This window comes from Haematobia irritans, chromosome 5 (assembly GCF_050003625.1).
Source record: "Haematobia irritans isolate KBUSLIRL chromosome 5, ASM5000362v1, whole genome shotgun sequence".
In the NCBI taxonomy this organism is placed as follows: domain Eukaryota; kingdom Metazoa; phylum Arthropoda; class Insecta; order Diptera; family Muscidae; genus Haematobia; species Haematobia irritans.
Genome location: NC_134401.1, coordinates 106,253,654 through 106,276,360, shown reverse-complemented (window position 1 = coordinate 106,276,360; position 22,707 = coordinate 106,253,654). Strand labels below are relative to the sequence as shown.

Sequence of the window (22,707 nt, the reverse complement as noted above, 5' to 3'; positions counted from 1 at the left end):
TTATCTCCCAGACCTATATGTTACCCCACAAATGCTTATGATTACTAATTCTGTAATGGTGGTTTAGGGTATGATATAGTCGGCCCCGCCCGACTTTCTACTTTACTTACTTATTTAATAATGGGCTCAATATTAGTGGCATACTAGCTCCGTAGGCGCAATATCAACACAGCCAGTGTTGCTAGAAGTAGGGGAAATTCCCTATATGTAGGGTTTTTCTAATATTTAGCGTCTTGTAGGGACGTAGGGCCACAATCTAGGACATTTTCACTCAACACAATTTGTAATAATTTTTACATTTTGGTGGCTCTAGAGGAGGAAATTAGAAGCCGGCAAACTTTATTCCTGTTGAAAATTTTGTCAACATTTTATTTCTATAGAACATTTTGTCAAAATTGTATTTCTATAGGAAATTTTTTCAAAATATTATTTCTATAAAAAAATTTCTCAAAATTTTATTTCTGTGGATTTTTTTCTCAAAATTTTATTTCTATAGAAATTATTCTCAAAATTTTATTTCTATAGAAAAATTTCTCACAAAAATTTGTTTATAGAAACTTTTTCCAAAATTTTATTTTTATAGAGATTTAACAAAAAAGATTACTAATTTGGGTAGAATTCTACCAACTCTGGCAACCGTGGTGGTAATACAAATTTATATTCTAAGTTATATATGTTGCATATTCGTCTTTTAAGATAATAAAGTACTTAGAACCATGTTTGTTTTGTACAATTTTTTAAATGTAACGAAAAATATAGTAGGGAAAATTGTTTGGGAATGTATGAGAAATTAGGGAACTTTTTTTGTCCTTGTAGGGTAAACCGAACATTTTCCCTGGCAACATTGACTATGAGCTATAGTCACATTGACACAAAGTACCCATAGACTTGTACCCCTTAATTTTCTTAAATATGCAACTGCGGTTTATCTCCCAGACCTATATGTTACCCCACAAATGTTTATGATTACTAATTCTGTAATGGTGGTTTAGGGTATGATATAGTCGGCCCCGCCCGACTTTCTACTTTACTTACTTGCCTATATTTTGAGTTAGTCCATACGTGGTATATATTGGACAAAAAAGGTATGTATAGGTAAGTCTAGAAATAATTACGAATCGATATGGACTTTTTGCACGATACGTAGAGAGCCAGAATTGAGATATGGGGGTCGCTTATATGTGGGCTATATACAATTAAGGGCCGATATGGACCAATTTTTGTGTGATTAGGGATCGGTTTATCTGAGGGCTATATATAACTATATACCGATATGGACCTAATTAGGCATGGTTGTTAACGGCCATATACTATCACAATGTACCAACTGACTCAGATGAAATTTGCTCCTCCAAGAGGCTCCAAAACCAAATCTTGGGATCGGTTTATATGGGGCTATATATGATTATGGACTGATATGGACCACTTTTGGCATAGTTGTTAAATATCATATACGATCACCACGTACCAAATTTCAAGCAGATTGGATGAATTTTGCTTCTCCAAAAGGCACCGGAAGTCAAATCTGGGGATCGGTGTATATGGGAGCTATATATAATTATGGGCTGATAGGAACCAATTCCTGCATGGTTGTTGGATACCATATACTAACATCACGTACCAAATTTCAACCGAATGGGAAGAATTTTGCTCTTCCAAGGGGCTCTGGAGGTCAAATCTGGGGATCGGTTTATATGGGGCCTATATATAATTATGGACCGATTTTGACCAATTTTTCATGGGAGTTTGAGGCCATATATCAACACCACGTACCAAATTTCAACTGAATCAGATAAATTTTGGTCTTCCAAGAGGCTCCGGAGGTCAAATCTGGTGATCGGTTCATATGGGGGCTATATATAATTATGGACCGATGTGGACCAATTTTTGCATGGTTGTTAGAGACCATATACTAACACCATGTACCAAATTTCAGCCGGATCGGATGAAATTTGCTTCTCTTAGAGGCCTCGGGGGATCGGTTTATATGGGGGCTACATATAATTATGGACCGATGTGGACCAATTTTCGCATGGTTGTTAGAGACCATATACTAACACCATGTACCAAATTTCAGCCGGATCGGATGAAATTTGCTTCTCTTAGAGGCCTCGCAAGCCAAATCGGGGGATCGGTTTGTATGGGGGCTATATATAATTATGGACCGATGTGGACCAATTTTTGCGTGGTTGTTAGAGACCATATACTTACACCATGTACCAAATTTCAGCCGGATCGGACGAAATTTGCTTCTCTTAAAGGCCTCGCAAGCCAAATTTGGGGGTCCGTTTATATGGGGGCTATACGTAAAAGTGGACCGATATGGCCCATTTGCAATACCATCTGACCTACATCAATAGCAACTACTTGTGCCAAGTTTCAAGTCGATAGCTTGTTTCGTTCGGAAGTTAGCGTGATTTCAACAGACGGACGGACGGACGGACATGCTCAGATCGACTCAGAATTTCACCACGACCCAGAATATATATACTTTATGGGGTCTTAGAGCAATATTTCGATGTGTTACAAACGGAATGACAAAGTTAATATACCCCCCATCCTATGGTGGAGGGTATAAAAATAAAATACTTAGGAGTAATCTTACACTCAAAAAAAAGTGAACTCACTATTTCACTAAAGCCAAATTAACATTATTTTAGTTCATGAACTTATTATATTTGGTGAAAATTTCATTTACTCTAATAATTTTTTGCGTACTTTAGTTAAATGAACTAAAAGAGGGGAAAAAATTATACACAAGTTAAGGACAGAGATTTACTAAATTCGTATTTGTCATAAAATAGTTCATTATTTCCTCAAATTTGTAAATTTTACTACAAAAGCGTCCATTGTGAACTTCGTATATCACTAAAGACATTCTTGCAATTTTGAACTCCAATTTTTTCCTTCAAACTACAAAATTTTCTTTAAAAAGTGAAAAAAATTATTTATGCCTAATAAATTTTCTTGAATTTGTCGAAAAATATTTACTTATTTTTGTGATATCGGCGCGATGCCAGCGCTTGTAATACTGTTTAGTTAAAAATTTCTAAAAATATTCAAAATTTTCTAAAATGAATCAAAAGTTTTCTTCCTGGTGGGTTCACTGTTTTTTCAGTGTAGACAGAAATCTAAATTGGAAGAGCCACATTAAAGAGGGGACTGAGAAAGCCTACAGATGTTGTGCACTCTTCAGAAGAGGAATGGGCCCTAAATGGGACCTGAATCCAAACGTGATGCACTGCATATTTTAGAGCGTAAGAAGCGGGGAAGGCAGAATTGTACTTATTCACTAGAAGTACTAAAATTTCCCAATAAATACCGAGTTTTTTTCGGCAAAAGGATAACATCGTCTGAAAACATAAAGTACTTAGAAAACCTACATACAGATGTTGGTCACTGTGCAGAAGAGCGGTGGGCTCGAAATGGAGCCTGAATACAAAAGTGACGCACTGACATACCGGTCGATTGTTTGGTGGACATCAATGGTGAGGAAAGGCAACATAGAAATTTAACAACGGGAACCAAAGTTCAAGTTGCGATACAAGTATGTGGTAAAAATAAACAATGTACTTAAGAGTATCCTTAGACAGGGAACTGAATTGGATGAGCGGTGGGTTCTAAACGGGGTTTTGAATCAAAAAGTGACGCCTTGAATACATGAGAGCGTAATCCTGACATTCGGGTCGATAGTTTGGAGAACATCCATGGAAACGAAGTGCAACATAGAAATCTTACCACGGGTCCAACGGACATATTGTCTTAGCATAATTGGTGCAATGAAGGTCAACCACCACGTCAACTATAGCCTTTGAGATGCTACTGTAGTTAAGATCAAAAGCGAAGTCGCTATGGCTGCGATATGATTGGAGATATTAGGAGAATGGATGGAAAAACGAAACATGTTGAACCAACAAAGGATAGTAGGAAAGGCGGTGGGTGAAATTGCGGATGTCGCAGCAATCCATGCTGGTACACAATAGGTGGTCACAGCTGTCGAGTGGGACATTCTGATGCCAGTAAAATGGTCCTGGGAGAATGGGATGAGAACAGATACCAGAGGGAAATAAGCTACACCAGGACTTGAGCATATATGTCGAGGATTCAGACATAGAGATCCTATTCTGAACCACAGCACAATCCTGCAACCAAAAGTGCGTGCAATAATGGAATATGGTAAATGATTCGGAAATAACACGAGGCTACAAAACCTGAAAATGGATTGTCATAGGGCAATAAAGGTATGTTAATAGCAGACACAACGATTCGTTTGCGAACCGTATGATAAACGAATACTCGGAATGTGGTAGGTTCCTAATCATATGGGTGTCGGGTTATGCCGGCATAACAAAAACGTAAAAGCAACTAAACTGGCGATAAGAGCTAGGATACACAGGGAAGTGGACTTTGAGAACACAAAGCCAATAGAAGCAACGCGGAACGACTTGGATGAATGGCCTTTGGAGACACAAAAAGCAATGTGGACCAATGCAACAGGCGGAAAAAAGAAAAAACTATGGGGGTGACCCAGAAAACAAAAAGTCTGACAAAGTACTCAAGGAGAATAAGATGACAATCAGGAAAAACGTGGAAAAACTACCAGACACATAGAATTGAAGGTATATCTATGCCGAATAGGGCGTGTATTGAGGATTATAAGATTTTGGAATACTACCTTTGTCACTGCCCTACCTTTACTAGGCAAAAAAGTTAACCATATCGGTGAAGAGGTGATTCGGTACCTGGCTCAGCTGGTAAATAGGGACTGGAAACAAATAAGGAAATTCGTTAGAAACACAGAGCTCCTGTAATAAGAGAGGGTTAACATGGAAAGAAGACGATAGAGTGCACTACAAGCCGGATACTGACTTAAGTGTATGTCAGCCGATATGAAACTGGGCAACATGAATTCTCTTTTCATTCCAACCTAAATGTACACGTATTTTATTCCCTCCAACATAGGATGGGGGGTATATTAACTTTGTCAGCCCGTTTGTAACACATCGAAATATTACTCTAAGACCCCATAAAGTATATATATTCCGGGTCGTGGTGAAATTCTGAGTCGATCTAAGAATGTCCGTCCGTCTGTTGAAATAACGCTAACTTCCGAACGAAACAAGCTATCGACTTGAAACTTGCACAAGTAGTTGTTATTGATGTCGGTTGGATGGTATTGCAAATGGGCCATATCGGACCACTTTTACGTATAGTCCCCATATAAACCGACCCCCAGATTTGGCTTGCGGAGCCTCTTGGAGGAGCAAAATTCATCCGATCCGGTTGAAATTTAGTACATGGTGTTAGTATACGGTCTCTAACATCCATGCAAAACTTGGTCTATATCGGTTCATAATTATATATAGCCCCCATATAAACCGATCCCCAGATTTCACCTCCGGAGCCTCTTGGAGGAGCAAAATTTTTCCAATCCGGTTGAAATTTGGTACATGGTGTTAGTATATGGTCTCTAACAACCATCAAAAAATTGGTCCATATCGGTTCATAATTATATATAGCCCCCATATAAACCGATCCCCAGATTTGACCTTCGGAGCCCCTTGGTTCCTCCAATCCGGTTGAAATTTTGTACGTGGTGTTAGTATATGGTCTCTAACACCCATGCAAAAATTGGTCCATATCGGTCCATAATTATATATAGCCCCCCTATAAACCGATCCACAGATTTGACCTCCGCAGCATTTGGAGGACCAAAATTTATCCAATCCGATTGAAATTTGGTACGTGGTGTTAGTATATGGTCCCAAACACCCATGCAAAAACTCGTTCATATCCGTCCATAATTATATATAGCCCCCATATAAACCGGTCCCCAGATTTGACCTCCGAAACCCCTTGGAGGTGCAAAATTCATCCCATTCGGTTGAAATTTTGTACGTGGTGTTAATATATGGTTTCTAACACCCATGCAAAAATTGGTCCATAATTATATATAGCTCCCATATAAACCGATCCCCAGATTTGACCACCGGAGCCTCTTGGAGGAGCAAAATTCATCCGATCCGGTTGAAATTTAGTACGTGGTCTTAGTATACGGTTTTTAACAACCATGCAAAAATTGGTCCATATCGGTCCATAATTATATATAGCCCCCATATAAACCGATCCCCAGATTTGACCTCCGGAGCCTCTTGGAGGGGCAAAATTCATCCGATCCGGTTGAAATTTGGTACCTGATATTAGTTTACTGCCTCTAATAACCATGCAAAAATTGGTCCATATCGGTCCATAATTATATATAGCCCCCATATAAACCGATCCCCAGATTTGACCTCCGGAGCCTCTTGGAAGAGCAAAATTCATCCGATACGGTTGAAATTTGGTACATTTTGTCAATATATGGCCTCTAACAGCCATGTAAAAATTGGTCCATATCGGTCTTTAGTTATATATAGCCGGTGACTTATTACACAAAAATTGGTCCATATCGCCAAAAATAATCTACCAAAACTTTATTTCCATAGAAAATTTTGTCAAATTTTATTACTATAGAAAGTTTTGTCAAAATTTCATTTCTATAGAAAGTTTTGTCAAAAGTTTATTTCTATACAAATGTTTGTCAAAATTTTATTTCCATAGAAAATTTTGTCAAAATTTTATTTCTATAGAAAATTTTGTCAAAATTTTATTTCTATAGAAAATTTTTGTAATCTACCAAAACTTTATTTCCATAGAAAATTTTGTCAAATTTTATTACTATAGAAAGTTTTGTTAAAATTTCATTTCTATAGAAAGTTTTGTCAAAAGTTTATTTCTATAGAAATGTTTGTCAAAAGTTTATTTCTATAGAAAATTTTGTAAAAAATTTATTTCTGTAGAAAATTTTGTCAACATTTTATTTCTATACAAAATTTTGTCAAAATTTTATTTCTATAAAAATTTTGTCAACATTTTATTTCTATAGAAATTTTTGTCAAAATTGTATTGCTATAGAAAATTTTGTCAACATTTTACTTCCATAGAAAATTTTGTCAACATTTTATTTCTATAGAAAATTTTGTCAAGTTTTTATTTCTATAGAAAATTTTGTCAAATTTTTAGTTCTGTAGAAAATTTTGTCAAAATTTTATTTCTATAGAAAATTTTGTCAAGGTTTCATTTCTATAGAAAATGTTGTCAAAATTTTATTTCTATAGAAAATTTTGTCAAACTAGATTATATACGTATTTAATCGGCCGTTTTTATACCCTCCACCATAGGATGGGGGTATATTAACTTTGTCATTCCGTTTGTAACACATCGAAATATTGCTCTAAGACCCCATAAAGTATATATATTCTGGGTCGTGGTGAAATTCTGAGTCGATCTAAGCATGTCCGTCCGTCCGTCCGTCTGTCCGTCTGTCCGGCTGTCCGTCCGTCTGTGGAAATCACGCTAACTTCCGAACGAAACTAGCTATCGACTTGAAACTTGGCACAAGTAGTTGCTATTGATGTAGGTCGGATGGTATTGAAAATGGGCCATATCGGCCCACGTTTACGTATAGCCCCCATATAAACCGATCCCCAAATTTGGCTTGCGGAGCCTTCCGGAGCAGCAAAATTCATCCGATCCGGTTGAAATTTGGTACGTGGTCTAAGTATACGGTCTCTAACAACCATGCAAAAATTGGTCCATATCGGTCCATAATTATATATAGCCCCCATATAAACCGATCCCCAGATTTGACCTCCGGAGCCTCTTGGAGGGGCAAAATTCATCCGATCCGGTTGAAATTTGGTACCTGATGTTAGTGTACGGTCTCTAACAACCATGCAAAAATTGGTCGATATCGGTCCATAAATATATATAGCTCCCATATAAACGGATCCCCAGATTTGACCTCCGGAGCCTCTTGGAGGAGCAAACTTAATCCTACCCGATTGAAATTTGGTACGTGGTGTTAGTATATGGTCTCTAACAACCATGCAAAAACTGGTCCATATCGGTCCATAATTATATATAGCTCCCATATAAACCGATCCCCAGATTTGACCTCCGGAGCCTCTTGGAGGGGCAAAATTCATCCGATCCGTTTGAAATTGGGTACCTGATGTTAGTATACGGTCTCTAACAAGCATGCAAAAATTGGTCCATATCGGTCCATATCGGTCCATAATTATATATAGCTCCCATATAAACCGATCCCCAGATTTGAACTCTGGAGCCTCTTGGATGAGCAAAATTCATCCGATCCAATTGAAATTTAGTACGTGGTGTTAGTATATGGTCTCTAACAACCATGCAAAAATTGGTCCATATCGGTCCATAATTATATATAGCTCCCATATAAACCGATCCCCAGATTTGACCTCCGGAGCCTCTTGGAGGGGCAAAATTCATCCGATCCGTTTGAAATTGGGTACCTGATGTTAGTATACGGTCTCTAACAAGCATGCAAAAATTGGTCCATATCGGTCCATAATTATATATAGCTCCCATATAAACCGATCCCCAGATTTGACCTCCGGAGCCTCTTGGAGGAGCAAAAGTCATCCGATGCGGTTGAAATTTGGTACATTTCGTTAGTATATGGCCTCTAACAGCCATGCAAAAATTGTCAAATTTTATTACTATAGAAAGTTTTGTCAAAATTTCATTTCTATAGAAAGTTTTGTAAAAAGTTTATTTCTATAGCAATGTTTGCCAACATTTTATTTCCATAGAAAATTTTGTCAAAATTTTATTTCTATAGAAAATTTTGTAAAAAATTTATTTCTGTAGAAAATTTTGTCAACATTTTATTTCTATAGAACATTTTGTCAACATTTTATTTCTATAGAAAATTTTGTCAACATTTTATTTCTATAGAAAATTTTGTCAAAATTTTATTGCTATAGAAAATTTTGTCAACATTTTACTTCCATAGAAAATTTTGTCAACATTTTATTTCTATAGAAAATTTTGTCAAGTTTCTATTTCTATAGAAAATATTGTCAAAATTTTATTTCTATAGAAAATTTTGTCAAACTGAATTATATACGTATTTAATCGGCCTTTTTTTATACCCTCCACCATAGGATGGGGGTATATTAACTTTGTCATTCCGTTTGTAACACATCGAAATATTGCTCTAAGACCCCATAAAGTATATATATTCTGGGTCGTGGTGAAATTCTGAGTCGATCTAAGCATGTCCGTCCGTCCGTCCGTCTGTCCGTCTGTCCGTCTGTCCGGCTGTCCGGCTGTCCGTCCGTCTGTGGAAATCACGCTAACTTCCGAACGAAACAAGCTATCGACTTGAAACTTGGCACAAGTAGTTGTTATTGATGTAGGTCGGATGGTATTGAAAATGGACCATATCGGACCACGTTTACGTATAGTCCCCATATAAACCGATCCCCAAATTTGGCTTGGGGAGCCTCCCGGAGCAGCAAAATTCATCCTATCCGGTTGAAATTTGGTACGTGGTCTTAGTATACGGTCTGTAACAACCATGCAAAAATTGGTCCATATCGGTCCATAATTATATATAGCCCCCATATAAACCGATCCCCAGATTTGACCTCCGGAGCCTCTTGGAGGGGCAAAATTCATCCGATCCGATTGAAATTTGGTACCTGATGTAAGTATATGGTCTCTAACAACCATGTAAAAATTGGTCCATATCGGTCCATAATTATATATAGCCCCCATATAAACCGATCCCCAGATTTGACCTCCGGAGACTTTTGGAGGGGCAAAATTCATCCGATCCGGTTGAAAATTGGTACCTGATGTTAGTATACGGCCTCTAACTACCATGCAAAAATTGGTCCATATCGGTCCATAATTATATATAGCTCCCATATAAACCGATCCCCAGATTTGACCACCGGAGCCTCTTGGAGGAGCAAAATTCATCCGATCCGGTTGAAATTTAGTACATGGTCTTAGTATACGGTTTTTAACAACCATGCAAAAATTGGTCCATATCGGTCCATAATTATATATAGCCCCCATATAAACCGATCCCCAGATTTGACCTCCGGAGCCTCTTGGTGGGGCAAAATTCATCCGATCTGGTTGAAATTTGGTACCTGATGTTAGTTTACGGCCTCTAATAACCATGCAAAAATTGGTCCATATCGGTCCATAATTATATATATCCCCCATATAAACCGATCCCCAGATTTGACCTCCGGAGCCTCTTGGAAGAGCAAAATTCATCCGATCCAGTTGAAATTTGGTACATGGTGTTAGTATATGGTCTCTAACAACCATGCAAAAATTGGTCCATATCGGTCCATAATTATATATAGTTCCCATATAAACCGTCCCCAGATTTGACGTCCGGAACCTCTTGGAGGAGCAAAAGTCATCCGATACGGTTGAAATTTGGTACATTTTGTCAATATATGGCCTCTAACAGCCATGTAAAAATTGGTCCATATCGGTCTTTAGTTATATATAGCCGATGACTTATTACACAAAAATTGGTCCATATCGCCAAAAATAATCTACCAAAACTTTATTTCCATAGAAAATTTTGTCAAATTTTATTACTATAGAAAGTTTTGTCAAAATTTCATTTCTATAGAAAGTTTTGTCAAAAGTTTATTTCTATACAAATGTTTGTCAAAATTTTATTTCCATAGAAAATTTTGTCAACATTTTACTTCCATAGAAAATTTTGTCAACATTTTATTTCTATAGAAAATTTTGTCAAGTTTTTATTTCTATAGAAAATTTTGTCAAATTTTTATTTCTATAGAAAATTTTGTCAAAATTTTATTTCTATAGAAATTTTTGTCAAGGTTTCATTTCTATAGAAAATTTTGTCAAAATTTTATTTCTATAGAAAATTTTGTCAAACTAGATTATATACGTATTTAATCGGCCTTTTTTGTTTAATATATACCCCGTATGGGCTAACTTACAATTTAGAAGACAGTGTTAAAAAGTTTTACGATACCTTGCCATCGGCAAGTGTTATCGCAACCCAAGTAATTCGATTGTAGATGACAGCCTTTAGTAGAAGTTCCTACGCAATCCATGGTGGAGGGTACATAAGATTCGGCCTGGCCGAACTTACGGCCGTATATACTTGTTTTTTTTTAATATATACCCCTTATGGACTAACTTACAATTTAGAAGACAGTGTTAAAAAGTTTTACGATACCTTGCCATCGGCAAGTGTTATCGCAACCCAAGTAATTCGATTGTGGATGACAGCCTTTAGTAGACGTTCCTACGCAATCCATGGTGGAGGGTACATAAGATTCGGCCTGGCCGAACTTATTTTATTTTAATTTTACCTTTTGCCGGACGGGGATTCGAACAGCGGACCACACAGTTTGTAAGGATCAAAGAAGTAGCTGATCAATTGCCCAAGGAAAAATAAAATGTAAATTTTGTAATAACAAGCAACAATCACCAACTTAATTCAATATCGCTCTCTGTTAAATAGCGCTCCAAGCTACTAAACACATATATGTTTATAGACTATTTCTAAATTAATATATGTTTGCATCCAAGCATATTATATTTACAAACATTTTATGTCCCAAACATAATATGTTCTAACATATTAACATATATGTCCCAAACATGTTATGCTAGTTTATGAACATTATATGCTTGCACTCAAAAATATTGTGTTTAAAAATTTGTGTTCCAAACATATAATGTTTATAGCCAAACATATGAAAAACAGTCTTTTTCATCCGTGTGGCTCAGCTGGTAAACGGGGACTGGAAACAAATAAGAAAATTCGTTAGAAACACAGAGCTCCTGTAATAAAAGAGGGTTAACATGGAAAGAAGACGATAGAGTGCACAACAAGCCGAATACTGGCTTAAGTGTATGTCAGCCGATATGAAACTGGGCAACCTGAATTCTCTTTTCATTCTAACCTAACGGTACACGTATTTTATTCCCTCCAAAATAGGATGGGCGGTATATTAACTTTGTCAGCCCGTTTGTAACACATCGATATATTGCTCTAAGACCCCATAAAGTATATATATTCTGGGTCGTGGTGAAATTCTGAGTCAATCTAAAAATGTCTGTTCGTCGGTTGAAATCTCGCTAACTTCCGAACGAAACAAGCTATCGACTTGAAACTTGGCACAAGTAGTTGCTATTGATGTCGGTTGGATGGTATTGCAAATGGGTCATATCGGACCAGTTTTACGTATAGTCCCCATATAAACCGACCTCCAGATTTGGCTTGCGGAGCCTCTTGGATTTGGCTTGCGGAGCATCTTGAAATTTAGTACATGCACGCAGAGAAGGAATATGATCACCTCAAAACTGTTTCAAGAGCAAAATGTTATTTTTGTATGGTGACCATGTAACATGTTTGTCACTAAAATGTTATTTTCTCGTCAAATATAACCTGCTTGACGAAATCAGATACTTGATTTCCGAGAAAATAACATGGTTGCGAAAACCATGTTACATGGTCACCACCCAAAAATAACATTTTGCTCTTAAAACAAGTTTGAGGTGATCATATTCTTTCTCTGGGTGTGGTGTTAGTATACGGTCTCTAACAACCGTGCAAAAATTGGTCTATATCGGTTCATAATTATATATAGCCCCCATATAAACCAATCCCCAGATTTGACCTCCGGAGCCTCTTGGAGGAGCAAAATTTATCCAATCCGGTTGAAATTTGGTACATGGTGTTAGTATATGGTCCCTAAGAACCATAAAAAAATTGGTCCATATCGGTCCATAATTATATATAGCCCCCATATAAACCGATCCCCAGATTTCAACTCCGAAACCTCGTGGAGGTGCAAAATTCATCGGTTGAAATTTGGTACGTGGTATTAGTATATAGTCTCTAAAAACCATGCAAAAAATGGTCCATATCGGTTCATAATTATATATAGCCCCCATATAAACCGGTCCCCAGATTTAAACTCCGGAACCTCTTGGAGGTGCAAAATTCATCCCATTCGGTTGAAATTTGGAACATTGCGCTAGTATATGGCCGCTAACAGCCATGTAAAAACTAATCTACCAAAATTTTATTTCTATAGAAAATTTTGTCAAAATTTTATTTCTATAGAAAATTTTGTCAAAATGTTATTTCTATAGAAAATTTTGTCAACATTTTATTTCCATAGAAAATTTTGTCAAAATTTTATTTCCATAGAAAATTTTGTCAAAATTTTATTTCCATAGGAAATTTTGTCAAAATTTTATTTCCATAGAAAATTTTGTCAAAATTTTATTTCTATAGAAAATTTTGTTAAAATTTTATTTCCATAGAAAATTTTGTCAAAATTTTATTTCCATAGAAAATTTTGTCAAAATTTTATTTCTATAGAAAATTTTGTCAAAATTTTATTTCTACAGAAAATTATGTCAAAATGTTATTTCCATAGAAAATTTTGTCAAAATTTTATTTCTATAGAAAATTTTGTCAAAATGTTATTTCTACAGAAAATTATGTCAAAATGTTATTTCTATAGAAAATTTTGTCAAAATGTTTTTTTATAAAAAATTTTGTCAAAATTTTATTTCTATAGAAAATTTTGTCAAAATTTTATTTCCATAGAAAATTTTGTCAAAATTTTATTTCCATAGAAAATTTTGTCAAAATTTTATTTCCATAGAAAATTTTGTCAAAATTCTATTTCTATAGAACATTTTGTAAAACTGAATTATAAACGTATTTAATCGGCTTTTTTTATACACCGAAAAAAAGTGAACTGTTTCATAGGAAGAATGAACTACCACGCACGAAAATTGAACTAAAGTTTACTCAACATTTTGAGATTTCCACAAAGCGTTGTTAAAACCAGGAAATTTTAGTGCATCATTTAGTGCACATCATCACATAGAAGAAAAAATTAACTAAAAGTAAAGAAGAAAATCATTGGCGCCAAATCATGACCATTTTAACCACACAGTAGTTCATTCCTACTATTTTTGGGAATCGTACGAAAATTTTCATTTGTTTTAGTTCATATTGAACTTATGTGTACGGTCATTGAACTTTATACTCACGTTTAGTTCATAAAATTTTTGAGACATACTTAAAAAAAGTAAGATTTCATTAAGCTGTCGAAAATTTCGATAAAAATAATAAAATTTAATTACAAGCAAATAATTTTTTTTCCAATAAAAATAAGTTAGATTTAGCGTTAGTTTAACTAGGGAAATTTTTTTCTGTTTAACTGTATTTACAATAAGGGAACATTATTAATGCTGCAAAAATAAAGCCGCTAATTTAGCATTCCAAGCGCCTTGTCACACATAGAATCGCCAACAACTTCTAAAACGATACCACCTTCAATTTCAATTACAAACGCTTTGGGATTGAATACTGGATTTTGTTGAGTCTCGTGACAAACTTGAACATAGTGATTCTTTAGAAAATGCATCAAACCGATTTTCATGTGAATCATACCAAGACGGGCTCCAATACAATTGCGAGGCCCCACACCGAAGGGTAAATAGACCATAGGATGAATTTTTTCTCTGCATGATGGAGCAAATCGTTCTGGGTCAAATTTCTTGGGATCGGGCCAATACTAAAAAACAACAAACAAAAAAATTGATTTATTTTTTCCACAAATAGTTTCAGTTTTTGGTTTTTGCTTCGAAAGAAAATCTTATAATAAACTTAAGGAAAATTCAATTCAATCGAATTGTTACTATGAAATATTTTGAAAACATTATAGGCTACATCTTTGATTCCAAAAGTTTCAATTAAATTTAAATTTAATAAAAAATGTCTGACCCTTATTATAAATAATTTCCTTTTCGAATCACATTATTTTTGTGAGTGTATATATGTAATAAATATTTTACATAGTACTTACTTTTGCATCATAATGTAGAGCATAGACAGAAATATAAATGGGTGTTCCCTCTGGTATTGTCATATCATAGTACGGTTTTAGTGAATAATGATCCTTCCTCTCGAAAGGTTTTTCATATTTTCTCTCCAGATGTATAAAGAGGGGATACAAACGCATTACCTCATGCACCACCATGTCAAGATATTCCAATTTACTAATCATATCATAGGATATATCACCATTGCCCTCGATAAATGCTTGCAAAATTTCAGCCCTAAGTTTCTCTTGCACTTCAGGCATTCGGGCCAATTCCATGAGACCATGGGCCATAGCTGACGAGGATGTTGCTATACCTCCAATCATAAATTGTGCAGCCTGGGCATAGACATCCTCCATAAACTCTTGCATATTTTTGCCTTTCATGTGGGCTTCTTGTTTTAATTTTAAAAATATATCAATTAAATCGTTGTTATGTCTTTGGGTTTTTTGCCTATGTTCCATGGCTTGGTAAAGAGTATCTCGAATTATTTGCTCCGTGGATTTGTAAAAAAATCGAATTCCAAGAATATCACATAAATAGGGGGCGAAAAAGATGAACATATGATGCAAAGCTCTGATCCATGAAAATTCCACCATTCGTTTTATTTCCAAACTAAAAGGTTCCTTGGGATTTTCCAGGGAATTGATGAGAACTCCAAATAGTATTGTGGAATTGACATCGATGGAAAACAGCATGCATATGTCTTTTACTTCGGCAATAAAACGTTTTCCCTTGCCTTTCAAATGAAGATCCAAATTTTTACCAATTTCCTGGATAAATGGATACATTTGTTTCAATTTGGCACTGGAAAAGAATTGGGTCAATCTGGATCTCATATCTTTCCAATAGGAATCGTTGGCAAAGAATAACATTTGACTGGCAATGCGATCCTTTCTTCTCGCCGGCTGAGCAAAACGATTTGTGAAATTCTCAAAATCCTTAACGAAAATCGATTTCAATAAATCTGGATCCCGTACAAGTAATGCGGGTTTATAGAGACCATAGACACCCACCACAGCTTCTTTTTCATATTGCGGATCGTCGTAGATAGTTTTCAACTGAAAACTGAAGTGATTCTTCAGAGTTAGAAAATCCCAAACATTTCCACTGAAAATTCTTCCTCGTACGCTAGGAAGACATTTGTACCGTAACCAAAAATTAAAATTTATTTTATACCATAAAGCACCGATTGCAATCAATATGACAAAGAGTATAACACAGAGGCTCAAACCATTTCAGTTTGTTTGAAAATTGATTTATGCTCGATGGATTTGTTACTTTTCACTTTGTGCCTAAGACTGCTAATATCTCTAGGAATCACGTTTCAGTTGAAACATTGACTTATGAAACTTGTTTGAAAATACTACCAAATAAATTGGCCAATTAATTGATTATTCATGCTGCCCCCAAGCATTATTAATTATTAATTTGACACATTCGATACAAATTTAATTGGAAATTACAATAAAATTATAGCCTCATACTGTATGCGAATGCTATTTTATCAATAAAGCTGTCACCTGTCAAATTTGAGAAAGAAAATAAATTTAAAGCACGCACAGAAACACTCAAGAAAAAAAGTTAATTTACCAGAAAAGCAAATGAGGGTTAATTTAAAACTTTTTGAAACAATTTTTAAAATACCGATATGAAAAAAAATTAAATTCAACAAGTATATACGGCCGTAAGTTCGGCTAGGCCAAATCTTATATACCCTCCACCATGGATTGCATACACGGATGAAAAAGGCTGTTTTTCATATGTTTGGCTATAAACATTATATGTTTGGAACACAAATTTTTAAACACAATATTTTTGAGTGCAAGCATATAATGTTCATAAACTAGCATAACATGTTTGGGACATATATGTTAATATGTTAGAACATATTATGTTTGGGACATAAAATGTTTGTAAATATAATATGCTTGGATGCAAACATATATTAATTTAGAAATAGCCTATAAACATATATGTGTTTAGTAGCTTGGATCGCTATTTAACAGGGAGCGATATTGAATTAAGTTGGTGGTTGTTGCTTGTTATTACAAAATTAACATTTTATTTTTCCTTGGGCAATTGATCAGCTAGTTCTTTGATCCTTACAAACTGTGTGGTCAGCTGTTCGAATCCCCGTCCGGCAAAAGGTAAAATTAAAATAAATAAAATCATACAATTGAATAATTTCTTCTACAATGTTTGTATTACAGAAAAAGGTGCTAAGAACTAAAAAATCTCGTGGAAGTGAGAAAGATGTGGGGGAATATACAATTGGGCAGCAACAAAATTTTGAGCATTCAGGTCGAAAACCTATGTTGTTAGCACCTATATTACCTGTTTATTTTCATAATTCATTATGATTGTAAATATATAAATAAATAAATAAAATTTTGAGCACAATATTGTTTGGGAGATTTTTTTTTTAAGCATATAATATTTCCAAGAGGCTCCGGAGTTCAAATATGGGGTCGGTTTATATTGGGGCTATATATAATTATGGACCGACATGGACTAATTTCTGAATGGTTTTTAGAGGCCATATTCTAGCACAACGTGCAAAATTTCAACGGAATCCGTTAAAATGTGCTGTTCCAAGAGGTTCCGGAGGTCCGAAATCTGAGAATCGGTTTATGTGGGGGCTATATATAATTATGGACCAATATGAATTTGCCTGGGTATTGGAGGCCATATACTAACACCATGTGCCTAATTTCAGCGGAATCAGATGAAATTTGCATATCTAAGAGGCTTCCCAAGCCAAATCAGGGCGTCGGTTTATATGGGGGCTATACGTAAACGTGATCCGATATGGCCCATTTGCAATACCATCCGACCTACATCAATAACAACTACTTGTGCCAAGTTGCGATAGTTTGTTTCGTTCGGAAGTTAGAGTGATTTCAACAGACGGACGGACGGATGGACATCGTTAGATCGACTCAGAATTCACTATGACCCAGAATATATATACACTCAATAAAAAAAGTGAACCATATATTTCACTAAAGCCGACTTAATTCTAGTTTAGTTCATGGAATTATTGCGTTTTAAGAAAGTTTCCATGACTTTAATAATTTTTTGCGTAAGTTAACTAAACAGAGGTAAAAACTTAAACTAACTAAACCAGAGGAAAAAATTAATTAATTAAAATTAATTAAAAATTTGCTTAAACAAGTGAAAAAAATTAATTATGTCTAATAAATTTTCTTGAATTTTTAGAAAAATTTTTATTTATTTTTGTGTTATTGGCGTGACATCTGCAATTTACTTATATAAAAATTTGCTTAAACAAGTGAAAAAAAAAATTAATTATGTCTAATAAATTTTCTTGAATTTGTAGAAAAATTTTTATTTATTTTTGTAATATCGGCGTGACATCTGCGTTTTTAAAACAGTTTAGTTAAATTTTTCTAAAATTAATATATATATATATTTTTCTAAAATTAACTAAAATTTTCTTTCCTGGTGGGTTCAATGTTTCTTTCAGTGTACTTTATTGGGTCGTAGACGAATATTTCTATATGTTACAAACGAAATGACAAAGTTGATATACCCTTCATCCTATGGAGGTATAATAATTTTATAATCTGTTTAGATTTATTCAAAATGGCCACCTTTGCCTCGAAATATGGCCTTTAATCAGGCGGCAAATCCATCACATGCAAATGGCTCTGAGATATTTTGGCACATTCCCGGCGATGCGGCGTCTTAAGATGATCGACACTTTGGTATGTTTTAGTGCCAAAAACCCCCCAAAGTTCCCCACAGTATAAAAAACCTGGTATTAATACCACCTTATTTGGATATCTTGTCGGTGAGACGTGCAAGAAAAATCTGAGGGCAAATATGTTAAGCAAAAGCTGGAAGTTTTCACTTCTGATTATATTAAAACATAGGAGAGCATCACAGTCCAACGAATTGATATCCATATATTTTCATTTGTTGAGTTTGATTTTTGAGTTTGTTGAGTGCTATGGCTCTCCCAATCATTGGGCGTTAAATCCATAATTTTTTAATAGAGAATTATAATTATTTTCATAACTACTATTTTTTGTAAACTCAAAAAAAAACAGATTTCTATCGAACGAAATTTTAGACCAAAGAAAATCGATGTAGGAGCAGTTTAGTAATTACATATGATTAACATCAGTTAGACATGAGCTTTGTAAGGAGAAAGTCCATAACTTTGTAAAATATAATATCTCGCTGAAGATATTCACCAATGGTGTATCGAAATATCCGAGAACAGCAACATTTCAGTAAAAAAGTAATGAAAAACAACAACACCAGCATTTTTCATTAGTCCATGATCTCAAGCCAAACGAATAATCCCAAAATTGTGAACTTCCAAAGGTCAACTAACAAAAATATACATGACCGAAACTTCAACATGGATTTACATAAAGTTCTACTAAAGACAGTCAATTTAAAATTTTGTATCTATTATAACTCAAATAAAGGCCTTAGCATATATAAAGCTATATAACATGTTCAAAAATCTTCAAACTCAAAAATATGACGACTCAAAAAATGTACCTATAAATATTGTGGGTAGGGGGTTCCACAGCTACGCCAATGGTCTTCAAGTGAAAGCCAAAATGAGTCTTTAATTCAAGAAATTCAATTACCTTTCCACTTTCCTTGGGCAATTGATCAGCTACTTCTTTGATCCTTACAAACTGTGTGGTCCGCTGTTCGAATCCCCGTCCGGCAAAAGGTAAAATTAAAATAAAATAAGTTCGGCCAGGCCGAATCTTATGTACCCTCCACCATGGATTGCGTAGGAACGTCTACTAAAGGCTGTCATCCACAATCGAATTACTTGGGTTGCGATAACACTTGCCGATGGCAAGGTATCGTAAAACTTTTTAACACTGTCTTCTAAATTGTAAGTTAGTCCATAAGGGGTATATATTAAACAAAAAAAAGGCCGATTAAATACGTATATAATTCAGTTTGACAAAATTTTCTTAGAAATAAAAACTTGACAAAATTTTCTATAGAAATAAAATGTTGACAAAATTTTCTATGGAAGTAAAATGTTGACAAAATTTTTTATAGCAATAAAATTTTGACAAAATGTTCTATAGAAATAAAATGTTGACAAAATTTTCTATAGAAATAAAATGTTGACAAAATGTTCTATAGAAATAAAATGTTGACAAAATTGTCTATAGAAATAAAATGTTGACAAAATTTTTTACAGAAATAAATTTTTTACAAATTTTTCTATAGAAATAAAATTTTGACAAAATTTTCTATGGAAATAAAATGTTGACAAACATTGCTATAGAAATAAACTTTTTACAAAACTTTCTATAGAAATGAAATTTTGACAAAACTTTCTATAGTAATAAAATTTGACAATTTTTACATGGCTGTTAGAGGCCATATACTAACGAAATGTACCAAATTTCAACCGCATCGGATGACTTTTGCTCCTCCATGAGGCTCCGGAGGTCAAATCTGGGGATCGGTTTATATGGGAGCTATATATAATTATGGACCGATATGGACCAGTTTTTGCATGGTTGTTAGAGACCATATACTAACACCACGTACCAAATTTCAATCGGGTAGGATGAAGTTTGCTCCTCCAAGAGGCTCCGAAGGTCAAATCTGGGGATCGGTTTATATGGGAGCTATATATATTTATGGACCGATATGGACCAATTTTTGCATGGTTGTTAGAGACCGTATACTAACATCAGGTACCAAATTTCAACCGGATCGGATGAATTTTGCCCCTCCAAGAGGCTCCGGAGGTCAAATCTGGGGATCGGTTTATATGGGGGCTATATATAACTATGGACCAATTTTTGCATGGTTGTTAGAGACCGTATACTTAGACCACGTACCAAATTTCAACCGGATCGGATGAATTTTGCTGCTCCGGAAGGCTCCGCAAGCCAAATTTGGGGATCGGTTTATATGGGGGCTATACGTAAACGTGGGCCGATATGGCCCATTTTCAATACCATCCGACCTACATCAATAACAACTACTTGTGCCAAGTTTCAAGTCGATAGCTAGTTTCGTTCGGAAGTTAGCGTGATTTCCACAGACGGACGGACAGCCGGACAGACGGACGGACGGACGGACATGCTTAGATCGACTCAGAATTTCACCACGACCCAGAATATATATACTTTATGGGGTCTTAGAGCAATATTTCGATGTGTTACAAACGGAATGACAAAGTTAATATACCCCCATCCTATGGTGGAGGGTATAAAAAGATCGATCCAATACGTATATAATTCAGTTTGACAAAGTAGACATAAAATTTTGACAAAATTTTCTACAGAAATAAAATTTTAACAAAATTTTCTATAGAAATAAAATTTTCACAAAATTTTCTATAGAAATAAAAACTTTGACAAAATTTTCTATAGAAAGAAAATTTTGACAAAAATTTCTACAGAAATATAATTTTAACAAAATTTTCTATAGAAATAAAATCTTGGTAGATTATTTTTGGCTGGAGTGGCAACCATGATTATGAACCGAATAAAATTTGAACAAAATTTTCTATAAAAAAAAAATTGACAAAGATGAAAATTTTATTATGAACCGAATAAAATTTTAACAAAATTTTCTCTAGAAATAAAATTTTGACAAAATTTTCTATAGAAATACTATTTTGGTAGATTATTTTTGGCTCGACTGGCAACCATGATTATGAACCGATATAGACCAATTTTTGTGTGATTGGACCAATTTTGGTATGGTTATTAGCGACCATATACTAACGCCACGTTCCTAATTTGAACCGGATCGGATGAATTTTACTCCTCCAAGAGGCTTCGGAGGTTAAATCTGGAGAACGTTTTATATGGGGGCTATATATAATTATAGACCGATATGGACCAATTCTGTCACGGTTGTTAGAGACCATATACCAACATCATGTACCAAATTTCAGCCGGATCGGATGCAATTTTCCTCTCTTTGAGGCTCCGCAAGCCAAATCTGGGGATCGGTTTATATGGGGGCTATATATAATTATGGACCGATGTGGACCAATTTTTGCATGATTGTTAGAGACCATATACCAACACCATGTACCAAATTTCAGCCGGATCGGATGAAATATGCTTCTCTTAGAGGCTCCACAAGCCAAATCTGGGTATCGGTTTATATGGGGGCTATATATAATTATGGACCGATGTGGACCAATTTTTGCATGATTGTTAGAGACCATATACCAACACCATGTACCAAATTTCAGCCGGATCGGATAAAATATGCTTCTGTTAGAGGCTCCACAAGCCAAATCTGAGGGTCCCTTTATATGGGGGCTATACGTAAAAGTGGACCGATATGGCCCATTTTCAATACCATCCGACCTACATCGATAACAACTACTTGTGCAAAGTTTCAAGTCGATAGCTTGTTTCGTTCGGAAGTTAGCGTGATTTCAACAGACGGACGGACGGACGGACGGACATGCTTAGATCGACTCAGAATTTCACCACGACCCAGAATATATATACTTTATGGGGTCTTAGAGCAATATTTCGATGTGTTACAAACGGAATGACAAAGTTAATATACCCCCATCCTATGATGGAGGGTTTGTATTACAGAAAAAGGTGCTAAGAACTAAAAAATCTCGTGGAAGTGAGAAAGATGTGGGGGCATTGGGAACAATTGGGCAGAAACAAAATTTTGAGCATTCAGGTCGAAAACCTATGTTTTTAGCACCTATATTACCTGTTTATTTTCATAATTCGTTATGATTATAAATATATAAATAAATAAATAAAATTTTGAGCACAATATTGTTTGGGAGAATTTTTTTTAAGCATATAATATTTTTTATATGTTTTTCATATGTTCCGATATAAACAAAATTTGTTTCGGGCACAATTTTGAAACACAATATATTTAAGCGCAAACATGTAATGTTCCTAAACTAACATT

At 35.0% G+C, this 22,707-nt stretch overlaps 1 protein-coding gene across 1 annotated transcript; it reads right to left on the bottom strand.

Annotated features, from left to right (window-relative positions):
• Nucleotides 1-14,099: 14,099 nt before the first annotated feature.
• Nucleotides 14,100-18,771, bottom strand: LOC142239974 (cytochrome P450 6g1-like). Its single transcript, XM_075311702.1, has 3 exons — nt 18,689-18,771; nt 14,763-16,005; nt 14,100-14,471 (listed from the first exon to the last, which is right to left on the bottom strand). Exons 1-3 carry the CDS (start codon nt 18,769-18,771, stop codon nt 14,163-14,165), a joined length of 1,635 nt encoding a protein of 544 aa, XP_075167817.1. The 3' UTR covers nt 14,100-14,162.
• Nucleotides 18,772-22,707: the final 3,936 nt, after the last annotated feature.

Excerpts from the sequence above, each read along its gene's own strand:
- LOC142239974 (XM_075311702.1), bottom strand. The coding sequence starts at position 18,771 with ATGATTGGGAGAGCCATAGCACTCAACAAACTCAAAAATCAAACTCAA. Across the intron at positions 16,006-18,688 it reads GGATATCAATTCGTTGGACT|CCTCTGTGTTATACTCTTTG; the intron begins GTGATGCTCTCC and ends AAATGGTTTGAG. Across the intron at positions 14,472-14,762 it reads CTCTACATTATGATGCAAAA|TATTGGCCCGATCCCAAGAA; the intron begins GTAAGTACTATG and ends GTTGTTTTTTAG.